We start from the raw sequence: 13,736 nt of genomic DNA on the forward strand, positions 1-13,736 counted from the left end.
AGGTATGACTTTAAATTCTTAATTCATGCTTTGATACAGTATCTTTAATAAAATTTTATTATTCAAAAGTCCGCTTATTAATCTCATTTAATATCATCTCTTCTATTGCCTGGGTAAAAGCCAGCACAGCAACAGAATATAGCTCCAGCTAATACCTGCATCCTCTGCATTCCTGAAATTTTTCCATTTGCCTGATAAGATGGACAGTTTGGGAAACTGAGGCAATACACAGTGAAAACAGAGTAAAGAGAAAAATAAGAGAAATATTTAGCTCTGATATAGTCCCATTCTCTCCAAAGTGCTTTACACTAAACATTAGCTAATTGAATCAAAATGAATAATAAAGATGTATTTCAGAGTAGCAGCCGTGTTAGTCTGTATCCGCAAAAAGAACAGGAGTACTTGTGGCAGCTTAGAGACTAACAAATTTATTTGAGCGTAAGCTTTCGTGGGCTACAGCCCACTTCATCAGACGCATGTACTGATTCATGAATATAAAGTAGATAGTTAAGCTATATTTGCACTAGATCTTTCTTTTTTTCCGTTAAGATTTCCTACCATTCCAGCTCTACAATGGCAGGAATAGTGGGACTACAGGTGTAGATGGCGGTCAGTGTTTTAATACTGCTCAGGTGAGATCTACACAACACTGAGGTTAAAACATGGTTACCAGCATCCTCTCTACACTAAAGCTCCCACCTTTGCTACTGTCAGGGGAGTGTGCACTGGTGGCAACAATGGGAAATTTAAAGAAAAGTCTAATGTAGTCAAGGATGGAAAGCCCAAGTACACAGCACACAAATATATCTAATTAATACAACCAGTAATCTTAACCTGAGAGTTTACCTATGACTTGGTAGATTATGGGAGATACATGCAAATAAGTACAATATTTAATCTCCTAAATATGAAACTGTCATTCCCTGAAATGACAAGAATGACCGGAAGAAGAACTCTGTGAGTTCGAAAGCTTGTCTCCCTCACTAACAGAAGTTGGTCCACTAAAAGATAGCATCTCTAATATTCTGGGACTGACGCAGCTACAACACTGCATACAATAATTCACTTAGCCTGTTTTGCCAACTCTTGTGATTTTATTGCAAGTCCCATGAATTTGATGTTTTTCTTAAAGTAGCAGCTCGCAGACTTATGTGATTACATGAGAATCTCAGCTTTCATTAAAAAACAAAGTTTCTAGCTCTCACGGTTCCAGAAAAAATCTTAAAATGTGACCCAAACGTGTCCTAATGATTCAAAAGCATGAAGCCAAATAATACAAACCTGATATTTATTATTTTAAATAAACTTCATGATTTTTAAACTAGTCTCATAATTTTGCAGGGCCTGATTCATGACAACTGAACATTTGAGCTGGCAATACTGATCATATGAGCTGTATTTTGCTGTTCTGTGTAGTTGTATGGTGCCTGTCACTCCTGTGTATGGTTTGCATGAGTGTGTTACACTGACTGAGCTATAGGGTTTTTATTTTATTTGGGTTTTTTTTACATATAGTGAGTATACTCTCTTTTAGATAGAACATGCATTTTGCGTGCCTTTCCACATGCAGAATGATGTTTGTGGGTAAAAAATGGGAATGCATAATGACGAACAGTACTTACAAAATAAACTATATTAACAATCAAGCAAAATGTTATCTTCAACACAACAGCAAGATATCAAAGGAATCATCTGACATTTACAACACCGGTAATTTCCTTTAGCTTGACTACAAGAATCATATATGTATTTACAAATTAAGTCATATAATTCTAGTGATAAATGGGTATTCAAAAAGTGTGTTATTTCCTTTTATTTGCCCTATTGTTTTGGCATCCCGGCACTGTGATGTAAGATATTAACATATAGTACAGCAATATAATGTTACTGCCACATCTGTAAACTGCTTTATACCATTTTTCTGTATATTTTTGCCAGAAAAATAATGCATAGTGTTTAAGGTCAAAACGGACCATTGGATCACTTAGTCTGACCTCTTGTATATCACAGGCCATTTTATTTTACCCAGTTACCCTTGTATTGAGCTCAGTAACTTGTGTTTGACTAAGACATAACTTATGTTCAATTCCTACTTTTAAATTACTCTATTGTATAAATTTTGTGGAAAAATCCTCCTTACTCTATCAAACTAAAGATATGGGCTCAATTTCTAGTTCTATGCCACATATTTATCTCTTGCCTTACAGAAGAAACCCAAGCATTATCTCCAACCCATCTGGCTGTGTGGTGCAGTGAAGGAAGGTCTGCTAGATAATACTTTATGCTGCCTTAAAGGAGATGGGGTCATTATTGATCTCAGATGCAGTAAAACCAACCAGAAGTGTGACTGCAGACTTCTAAGAGATGCCCACCTGCTGATTTGGAAGTTATTACCAAAATATACTTTAAAAAATTCAGGCTGGGGGAGATTTTTCCCCTTATCTCTTTTTTAAATGTTTATTTCAGGACGGCCAGACTTGTGCCAAACTCTGCATTAATGCCATTCTTCTTGTAGGAACAGAACAATCCTATTAATCAAGAACCAGTCTGTTTAGCTCATCTATGAGGTAACACTACTGCATATAAAGCAGCAGAAAAGAAAATGATATGCATCTTTGCATGTGAGAGGATGACTAACTTCATAGGTGAATAGTTGCACAAACTATAATGAAAGTCTTAAGAGAACAGCTGACAGGAAGTTAGTATAGAGCAGTCCTGTGAGACAAAGGATTACAACTGATAGATGCATAGTGACTCTCCCCTCCAACATGCTAGAGCTAGACTACTATGAGGACAGCCAGGCAAAACACAAGTGGTGGTGGTAAGGTGCCTCATAAAACTCTAAGATGTTTATAAAAATAAAATAAAATAAACAATCTGGGCCTACAAGAGGGCTAGGTAAGAGGGAGACAGTAGCTATGTGCTCAAGTGGTAAGAGTTATCTATATAACATAAAAATTAAATATTTAGTAGCCTGGGTCTACATATACTTTGGTTTCTAGAAAATATGTCCATGATTTACAGGACTATTTTTACCATTATTCCAAGACTTGTGACATTATTAAGGTTATACTGTGACCATATAACCTTTCATGATGTTTTCCCAAAATCTTCCATGATAAACCTCCAGTTCAATTAAAATATAGATAAGAATGAGGGAGAGAACTTACCATGAGCAAGGATTCCAACCCCTGCAAATATCTCAGAACCACCTGTGTCAGCATGTTCCTTGCTTTTACACGACACCAGGGCCACCTTAACCACTGGAGAATGAAACCATACCAAGCTGACATGGGGTCCCATAACATTGGTAGACAAGAGAAGCACCTCATTTTGCTATCAGCTTAACACCAGTTTTAAAAAGCATCCTGTTTAAAAGTCTCCAAACTAAGTATTCACTCTTTTACTGCTGCTGAACTCTCACTGCATTGCTCCCTGCCAGCATCTCTCCTCTCCATGTGATACAATAAACACTAAATACCGAAGCTGTGCGCAGTGGCAGCATGAGATATCACAGTGACATATTAGTTAGTTGGTCTGTCTACAAGAGGAAAAGGACACACTTCCCATCATAATAAAATGTGTGAGGGGGAGACTGTAAAAGTTCTATGGGGGGAGAGAAAACAATATGGAGCCTGTGATGGGGTGCCATGGCCCAGGAAAAAGAAAAAGAGAGATTAAGGTTCATGTGGGAGAAAAGGCAACTGAACATGGGGAACAGCAAATAGATCACGCAGTATTGAGGGAGGTGCTAACAGAATAAAGAAAAACACTAGGCTAGTTAGAATGTACAATTAGCGTGTGGAATTCATTACCATGAAGTATCATCGCAGCCAAGAATTTAGCAAGATTCAAAAAGAGATTAAATATTTATATATACACCTGCCTGCTTCAGGCTTTAAGACAACAGCTCAGTATTGGGGTTTAGGAGGAACCTTTCCCCTAAGCAAGTTATCCCCCAACGGCATATTGCAGGATTTTTTTGCACTTTCCTCTGAAGCAGCTGATGCTGGCCCTTGTGAGACAGGATACCAAACTAGGTAGATCACTAGTCTGAGCCAGTATGTTCTGCAAAAAACTCTGATGACTTTTTATGATTTTGTCATGATTTCCATGGTTTGTGGTATCATTACTATGACATCTCCAGGACCTTCCCCTAATGATAGCATTTTTGCAGTTTCTGATTACATTTTTCTCATATTCTAAACTGTTGTGTGCTATGGTTGTGCATTTAAGAGATGCTCTATTCCATCCCAAAGATGGCTGCACTTGAGCAATATATGCAGTGTCATGGCTAGGTCCAATTTTCAAAGGTGCTGACCATGTAGAAATCCAACTGAAATCAATGGGAGCAGCAGGCATTCTGTACCTCAGAACATCAGACCCTCTATATCAAAAGGCTTCAGAATCCTTTGAGAAAAAAGGTGTTTCTATTTACTGTGATAAATGTAGGCCCTTCTAAGAGGTAGAAAATAGGACATACATGGAACCATACATGAACATTCAAACCTCTCAGTATTTGGAATGGAAGTGGAATTATCCTGTCAGGTAACAAAACCTTGAAGAAATTTATTCACCCAGTAAGAGTAATTCTTTTGAAAGATAAGTAAAAATTATAATTTTTTTAAATTCTCATACATTATCTTGGTAAAGGCAGATGTCTATATATTGTGGCTGGGCTGATAGATTTCCATGACAGTTTTCAAAGATTAAGTTAAACACAGTGGGCCAAATTAAATAGAAGTGACTAGTATGTATCTGACATCTCCTTTGCATGTCTACAAACAGCAGAATTAGATGCCAAGATACATCATTAAAATGAATATTTAAAAGTGAGCAGTCATTAATACTAAGAGAAAGAAATATCAATGCAAAGTATTACCCTAGAAATTAGACAGAAACAATGATTTTCCTTTATTACTATATTTTGAATGTACTGAAGTATTTGGTAATTGTCAAGAGATAGGAAGAGTAATATGGAGGAACAAGAGCAGATTTTCATCAAAACTTTTATCTAGTTCTGAGAATAGTTTCACAGCTTATGCTTCAACTAAATGTAGGTGTGACAGCATTTATGTTAGCACAACAGACAAAAATTTGGAGAGGTTTCAAGAATGGTCACTATGCAAAAATACACAAAAAACAGACTCCTAAAATCCATAGTACTTCTTTACAAGGGGAGAGCTAAATGCCACATCCTTCTTTCCCATAAAACATGCCAGTCTGGGCTACCATTTTGGCAGCTATGAAACTAGTGAAAATACACTTTTGTGGTTTCAAAAAACTGTATGGGATGAACAAGTGAAGGAAATGTTTGTGGGTGTTGTGTGAGAGAGAACCATACTCAAAGGTGTGTCAGGCAGCTGTATTCATTAGACAACTGCATGAGTGAAAGAGGATACATGTGAGGGCTGTGAGCCTGCCAATTTAAGCAGAAACAAGGCTAACAATCTTTAAGTGCATCAAGTCACGAAGGATTTGTGCAGGTCTGTGAGAGACATCTAAACTCTTCCTCGCATAATCCCAGCAAACTGGAGAGACAGCCCCTGAGTGAAGCAGACACCAACCTAGACACCTTTCCTTTGCACTTTCTCACTATAGGGAATTTCTACGTTGCAACCAAATAAGGGTAAATTCCCCACCAGCTCTTGGACTGTCAGAAGATGACATTTGGCATCTAACCGAACTTTCGGGAATTACAAACACTGGAATGCAAGGGGCAAATCCTACACACCCTGCTCTCTCCTCCTGGCTGTTTTCCCCCTAATCCCCTGCAGTCCCCATCCCCTTGCCCCATCTCTGCCAGTTTCCTGACCCCTTGGTTCCTGCTGCCCCAGTTCCCACCATCCTGCCTAGTTCCTGCCCCCCCCCGCCTGCTCCCCCAGTCCCTCTCACCCTGCCTGGTTCTTGCCCCCCCACTCCTCTGCCTGCTCCCCCAGTTCCCACCATCCTGCCTGGTTCCTGCTCCCCCCCCCACTCCTCTGCCTGCTCCCCCAGTCCCTCTCACCCTGCCTGGTTCCTGCCCCCCCCCCACTCCTCTGACTGCTCCCCCAGTCCCTCTCACCCTGCCTGGTTCCTGCCCCCCCCCCACTCCTCTGCCTGCTCCCCCAGTCCCTCTCACCCTGCCTGGTTCCTGCCCCCCCCCTCCTCTGCCTGCTCCCCCAGTCCCTCTCACCCTGCCTGGTTCCTGCTCCCCCCCCCCCACTCCTCTGCCTGCTCCCCCAGTTCCCACCATCCTGCCTGGTTCCTGCTCCCCCCCCACTCCTCTGCCTGCTCCCCCAGTCCCTCTCACCCTGCCTGGTTCCTGCCCCCCCTCCTCTGCCTGCTCCCCCAGTCCCTCTCACCCTGCCTGGTTCCTGCCCCCCCCCACTCCTCTGACTGCTCCCCCAGTTCCCACCATTCTGCCTGGTTCCTGCCTCCCACTATCCTGCCTGGCTCTTGCTCCCCCAGATCCCCTCATCCTGCCTGTTTTCCCACCCCCACCATCCCTCCGCCCATTCCCCCAGCCCTCACATGCCTCCTGCTCCCCCAATCCGCCTCCCCCCACCTCTTTTCCTCCCCCACCATCCCGGACTCCCCTATTCCTTCAGGCTCTGCCTCGGCCTTATCTCCATTCCGCGCCCCTTAGCCTGCCGCACTGCGTCACTCTGCCCACTGGGCACGCGCCGCCCGGCAGCCCCCGCCCATCGTGCGGAGCCAGCCTACGCCGGCTGGGCCCAGCTTGCCACCTACGTGCGCGGGGAGCGGCTCGCGCCCGCAGCTGTGAACATTCAGAGATCAAGCCGGGGAGGCGGTTAGGGAAACACAGTTATTTGCATAACAACCATCCCGAAGTCTCTCGAGCGGCTACTAGTTCCATCGCCCAACCCATTGCTCGAATCCTATTGGGTAACGGTGACATCAATCCCCAACCTCCAGACCAGCGTCCGCTGGAAGTTTCTGGTAGAGTCGGGGAACAGGGCAGGGGCAAAGGAGAACCAAGCGAAGTGATTGGCCAAGGCGGCGTGGCTGCTACAAGGCTGCATTGGACGGAAGAGACACAGTAAAGCTATTGGTCTAGAGGAGAAGACTCTGCGAAGGGATTGGTCAGAAAGGCAATACGGTGATGATTGGTCAGCCGGTGTCGGGCGGATCTTCTGCCGGGATTCACAGTGGTGATTGGTCTAGGATCGGACGCGAGCGAGCTGATTGGGAGGTGAGGTTCTGGCAGGTTCCCGAAGAAGACGAGCGGCCACTATAAAAGACAGTGAGCTAGGCGCTAACGGCAGATCGCGCCGTAGCTATCGAGAAGAGCGCACTTCGGAGCGGCAGCCGAGCGAGCCACCACCATGTCTAGTAAAGCGCCTGCCATTGGCATCGACCTGGGCACCACGTACTCCTGCGTCGGTGTCTTTCAACACGGCAAGGTCGAGATCATCGCCAACGACCAGGGCAACCGCACCACGCCCAGCTATGTGGCCTTCACCGACACCGAGCGCCTCATCGGGGACGCCGCCAAGAACCAGGTGGCCATGAACCCCACCAACACCATCTTCGACGCCAAGCGCCTCATCGGCCGCAAGTTCGAGGACACCACGGTGCAGTCGGACATGAAGCACTGGCCCTTCCGCGTGGTGAGCGAGGGCGGGAAGCCCAAGGTGCAGGTGGAGTACAAGGGCGAGAACAAGACCTTCTTCCCCGAGGAGATCAGCTCCATGGTGCTCACCAAGATGAAGGAGATCGCGGAGGCCTACCTGGGCCGCAAGGTGCAGAACGCCGTCATCACCGTGCCCGCCTACTTCAACGACTCCCAGCGCCAGGCCACCAAAGACGCCGGCACCATCACCGGCCTCAACGTGCTGCGCATCATCAACGAGCCCACGGCGGCCGCCATCGCCTACGGGCTGGACAAGAAAGGCACCGGGGCCGGCGAGAAGAACGTGCTCATCTTCGACTTGGGCGGCGGCACCTTCGACGTCTCCATCCTCACCATCGAGGACGGCATCTTCGAGGTGAAGTCCACGGCCGGCGACACCCACCTGGGCGGCGAGGACTTCGACAACCGCATGGTGAGCCACTTCGTGGAGGAGTTCAAGCGCAAGCACAAGCGGGACATCGGCAGCAACAAGCGGGCGGTGCGGCGGCTGCGCACCGCCTGCGAGCGGGCCAAGCGCACGCTGAGCTCCTCCACCCAGGCCAGCATCGAGATCGACTCGCTGTTCGAGGGCATCGACTTCTACACGTCCATCACCCGCGCCCGCTTCGAGGAGCTCAACGCCGACCTCTTCCGCGGCACCTTGGAGCCCGTGGAGAAGGCCCTGCGCGATGCCAAGCTAGACAAGGGCCAGATCCAGGAGATCGTGCTGGTGGGCGGCTCCACCCGCATCCCCAAGATCCAAAAGCTCCTGCAGGACTTCTTCAACGGCAAGGAGCTCAACAAGAGCATCAACCCCGACGAGGCTGTAGCTTATGGCGCCGCAGTGCAGGCTGCCATCCTCATGGGGGACAAGTCTGAGAACGTGCAGGACTTGCTGCTGCTCGATGTCACTCCTCTGTCCTTGGGCATCGAGACAGCCGGCGGGGTGATGACCGCCCTCATCAAGCGTAACACCACCATCCCCACCAAGCAGACCCAGATCTTCACCACCTACTCCGACAACCAGAACAGCGTCCTGGTGCAGGTGTACGAGGGCGAGAGGGCTATGACGAAGGACAACAATCTGCTGGGCAAGTTCGACTTGACCGGCATCCCCCCAGCTCCTCGCGGTGTCCCCCAGATCGAGGTCACCTTCGATATAGACGCCAATGGTATCCTGAATGTCACTGCCTCCGACAAGAGCACGGGCAAAGAGAACAAGATCACCATCACCAACGACAAGGGCCGCCTCAGCAAGGATGACATTGACCGAATGGTGCAGGACGCAGAGAAGTACAAGGCGGAGGATGAAGCTAATCGCGACCGGGTGTCAGCTAAGAACTCCCTCGAGTCCTACACTTACAACATGAAACAGACCGTGGAGGACGAGAAGCTGAAGGGCAAGATCAGCGACCAAGACAAGCAGAAGGTGCTCGACAAATGCCAGGAGGTGATCACCTGGCTTGACCGCAACCAGATGGGCGAGAGAGACGAGTACGAGCATAAACAGAAGGAGCTGGAGAAACTCTGCAACCCCATCGTCACCAAACTGTACCAGGGAGGAGCCGGCCCAGCCGGTGGCGCCGGGGGACCAACCATTGAAGAAGTGGACTAGACTGGACTGAACTCTGCACTGTTCAGGGACAGTTATTTTCCCATTCTCAGTTTTATTTTCGTTCCTAACCTTAAAAAGTCAGTGTCAGTAACAGTTTATTCTGTTTGGGTGTGCATAGAAGCAGATCTTTCTCCGCTTCCTATGTGCTTACAAAGAGAAGGCAGTCCGGCTTGATAAGGTTAGTAGCAATAAGTTTTTTGTTAACTCAGATACAAACGATAGTATTCTGGATGTTGTCTTTAGATGTTCGGTGTCTTCTCTGAAGTGCCCACTTGATCGTTATTGTTGACAAACATTTCAAGTTTTGAATGGAGACTGTTTACCAAACGCTTTAAAATATATTTGCCAGTCTGGCATCTGGAAATTTTGGTAATAAAATAAAACTATTTAAAGCATGCATTTCTCTCCCTGCTTTTTGTTTGGGCAGTTACGATTAAAACGTTAAAGGTTCCTGCTTCTCATAAGAGGGTGGTAAGAAAGGGTTGAGACTTAAAGAAAGTTAATGTACTATGGCTTTGTCATAGAAACCGCTCGCTAATAGTGCATCGGTGCTGGCTGACATTCCAGGCCACCTCTTAAGTGTGAGGCGCATATGGGTGGCTGTCCTCGGACAAGAAGTCGCTTGGAGGCTGTCAACTTTCCCAACTTCTCGTAAACCTCTCTCGAGGGGATGGGAGAGCAGCGTATGTTGCAAAATCTAAACCTCGCCTAGATCTTACTGTCCTAGCTAACTGTAGCTGTTCAGCGGCACGCGAGGCAGTTTAAACTCTCAGCTGGGATGGCGAAAATGGTGGGTGTGTTGTAACACTCACAAGAGGTGTGTGTAAGGCTTCCCAAACTCCTTTAGCTCGGGACTCTCCCCAGCCCAAGGACGGCTAACTAGCTTGGGTAGGAGGACTAGAAAAGCCTTGGCTGCCTGACCCGCTACACACAGCTAGATTCTGCTTTAAAAAGCAATCAACTTCTGCCTGCAGTTTCAACACGCTCTAAAAACAGCCCGCTGATACTTCAAGATGGTAGCTAACCTCTCCGGGGGGCGGGGCGGGGGGCTGTAGCTGACTCGCGGAATCAGCTTGCAGGCTGTCCGGCGAGAATAGGGATTTAAGCTGGCTGACTTCCCAAAGCCCACAACTGCAAGAGAAACTACGCATGTAATGTAAAGGGTTTGAAGTGCACTTTAGTGTTAAACTGTGTTGCCATTCCCGTTCAGTAAACATCCAGCTACTAAGAACTGACTGAATTACCAAGCCCTAGCGATGCATTCAACTCAAATGCAGGGCACTAGTTTAAAAAACCCTTCTCTCTCCTTCTCCCCCCCTCTCCCCCCAGCAATGTACCTAATTAGTTTTCTGCTATAACTTCCTGGTTGGTAGGAAAAGTGCATAGCCACTTACTGGTATTATTTGGTAAAGATTGGCCAGATTAACAAAAGTGAGGCAAAGTTTGAATTTGAGCTAAAGCTGCCCTTGAATGCCAGCAACTTGAGTGTCAGCTCAACCATATACTATATGATTTAAGAACTAAGGGGTCAGTTAAAGACCTAGACTTGTCTTCAGTTTAGTATTGAAAAAATATGTAGGTATTTCAGAGCTGGTCACAGTGACCTAAGTTGGACCCTACTCTATGGAATCTCCTCTTAGTGGATAAATTGCCAAAAAAGAGGGACCCAGTTATAATTGAGGTGTATACCTGACCTATAATTTATCTGGAGGTAGGCCGAATTTACTTTGTTACACTTACATTTAGGAATGTGAGATTTTGTCACATGTTGACACAGGGTTAAAGACTATTACTCTTAATGTTAACCATGCAGTAATTTTTTTAGCACTTAATTTGCTGAAATGCTCCCATCCCCTTGTCTCCAAGTAGGAAGAAAGAGCACCTGAAGCATTAGTTCTGTGACAGACTTTATCAAAGCTGATAGCTGGAGTAGTTGCAAGGACACATGTTTTCCTTCTAACATTCAAATCAAGGGCTGAGTAAATCCCTCAGCTAAGCATAGCTGCAGTTGTCTGTGCTTTTTTTTTTTTGTGGGGGAGGGAGAACTAGAAGTTCTCTACCTTCACTGGAAGAGCCTTATGTCATTCAGGGATGGCCAAACCTAAAATAAAACTACTGAAGAGTGGTCAATCTAAGCAGATCCCCCTGTATCGCTCCCCAGGGGAGTGATTCATAATCTTGCGAATGACACAAGCTGGACCTTGTAATGCTGTTTCTCCAAAACCCAGACAGTTTTTTAGGGTTCAAAGGAGCCCTAAAGTCTTCAGCATAGTTAACATTTTAAACTCTTGTTGCTAAAGGGTTAGACTGAAGGAAATTAAAATTTTTAAACTTTATTAGAGTTCTGAAATTCCAGTTTCATAAAGAATTTCTCTGCCTGAATGGCATACTTGCTGCTGAGTTCTTGTACACAAAGCATTATTACAAGTTTGAGTTACAATTACTGGGGGGGGGGGGGAAATGAGCTATGCAAAATCTCATTTGGCCTGCTGCTGTCCCAAATTATTCAAAGCCACTTAAACTTTTGTAGACAGTATGACTAAAAGGTCAGTTAAAGTTACACTTGGCAAAATTGGTCTTAATTCTTATGGATAATATCAATGTTGCTTTTTTATATCTTTATCAACTTAAATGTTCATAGTTGTGGGGTAGTATGTGAGTGGGTGTTGACATCTATTTAATTCACCTAAAGGGGGGAGACCATAACAGGACTTTTTCCAGCAGGGGAGGGAGAGAGGAGAGCCTTTTTTCATCTTCCCCATGCTTATTTGAGTGCCATGAGAAGCAAATTTTGCTGAATGCCTGAAATAGCCATTATTTCCATAACTCTCCTCTGCCTTTTTTTTCCTTCTCCCTACCCCCAATCTAATTTGTTTACACTAGAAATACTAGTACTCCAGCAATCAACTACCATGTTGTGGCAACACTTCACTTTAGGGGCTGCGTATATAGCACTTGAACAACTGTATTGTAGCTAGACTAAGTCTACTAAGGTGTCAAGCGTAGACACACACAAATTGTATGATGGCTATAAGGGCATAGTAGCTACTATATACTTGCAAGGTTGGGAAAATCTTTTAAGTCTAAAGACACACATTTTAGCCTTTCAAATGTGACAAAGAGAAAAAAATGCCCAAGGAAGCCTGAAAAGCTCAGCGCTTTGTCAGTCTGTTTTATCCAAAAGAGAGAACCCAGTCAACTATGGCATGTCTTATGCTGTTAATATTACAATTAAAGGAGAACGCTAGTGGTGAAATCCTGGCCTCACAAATGTTAATTGCGAAACTCTCACTCCTGAGGTGAAATGCAATAGGCTAGATTTCACCCCAGCTTGCTCCAGGAAATGGGTAAAATCAGGGAAAAAGTGATCAGCCTCTAATTAGGGAGAGCTGAAGAGTGTCTAAGTTTAGGGAATAGAGAGAGAAGGGCTGTATATTTTAAATTTGGTCTAAAAATCTGGCAGAAGTTACCTCACTTTGTCAAAAGCATTTCACAATTTTATTTCTGCTTCAACCAGGCTTTGCAAAAACATACTTGCTCAAAGTCATGGCCACAGATAGAAATGCTTAATTATAGTTTAACATGTAGCTGTTCTTAATATTTGATCAAATTTGAAAAACTGTTACAGTACTGCAAAAAACAGGAGTACTTGTGGCACCTTATAGACTAACAAATTTGAGCATAAGCTTTTGTGGGCTACAGCTAAATTTGTTAATCTCTAAGGTGCCGCAAGTACTCCTGTTTTTGTGGATACAGACTAACAGGGCTGCTACTCTGAAACCTGTTAAAGTACTATAGACACAACACCCTTCTCTTCCCCCCCCCCCCCCCCCGCCCCTTAGTGGTTAATGGCACATTAAGATTCCCCTGGCACTTAACTGATTGCATTGCATAGAGAGGTAAAGAGAGGCTATTGTCTGTGCCTGCTGTGTGGTGGTGCTGTTGTGGTGCCCCATAGCTTCTGAATGATCTGATCGCTGTTATTAGTTTTTGTTTATAAATGGAAGGGAGAAGGATGAGTGGACAAGGACATAAGATGGCTTTGATAGATGGGGATTGGGGGGGTAGGAGCTGGTGACCTGCTTCATAATGCAGTGTGCAGTAGCATGAGAGGGGTTTCCCAAGGAGCAACTAGGTTAGGGGAAGGGGGTGAGAAAGCTGAGGAGTGGACTGGCTGGCTGTTTGCTTCCAAGCCAGGAGTGAGGAGAGCTCCCTGCATGCTCCAGATGCATTACAACCTCCAGTGTCTGTTTCAACTTTTGCATAGAAGACTTAGTATACAGGGCTGCAGCTGTGCTGACTCAGTCCCTTCTAATATCTTAAAAAGCAGGAGTGGCTGTTTCCACAGTCTTCATTTTCTCATCAGCAGACCTTGGAAAGGGCACAGTAGGTTTTTGCTGGGATCCTCCTGTCTGTTTGAATATTGTTGTCTTAAAAGTTCCATGCAGCGTATGACACGACACGAGAGCAGAAACCTTTGAAAGAAGTGTGCAATCTAATGATTGC

At 45.4% G+C, this 13,736-nt stretch overlaps 1 protein-coding gene across 1 annotated transcript; it reads left to right on the forward strand.

The window, feature by feature from the left end:
• The first annotated feature begins 7,207 nt into the window (after positions 1–7,207).
• Positions 7,208–9,627, forward strand: HSPA2 (heat shock protein family A (Hsp70) member 2). The gene has a single exon (XM_045013876.1). It carries the CDS (start codon positions 7,329–7,331, stop codon positions 9,228–9,230), a length of 1,902 nt encoding a protein of 633 aa, XP_044869811.1. The 5' UTR covers positions 7,208–7,328; the 3' UTR covers positions 9,231–9,627.
• The last annotated feature ends 4,109 nt before the right edge of the window (positions 9,628–13,736 follow it).

This window comes from Mauremys mutica, chromosome 4 (genome assembly GCF_020497125.1).
Source record: "Mauremys mutica isolate MM-2020 ecotype Southern chromosome 4, ASM2049712v1, whole genome shotgun sequence".
Taxonomy (NCBI): Eukaryota; Metazoa; Chordata; order Testudines; family Geoemydidae; genus Mauremys; species Mauremys mutica.

Bases quoted from the DNA above. Each gene is read 5' to 3' on its own strand.
- HSPA2 (XM_045013876.1), top strand. From the start codon at position 7,329: ATGTCTAGTAAAGCGCCTGCCATTGGCATCGACCTGGGCACCACGTAC.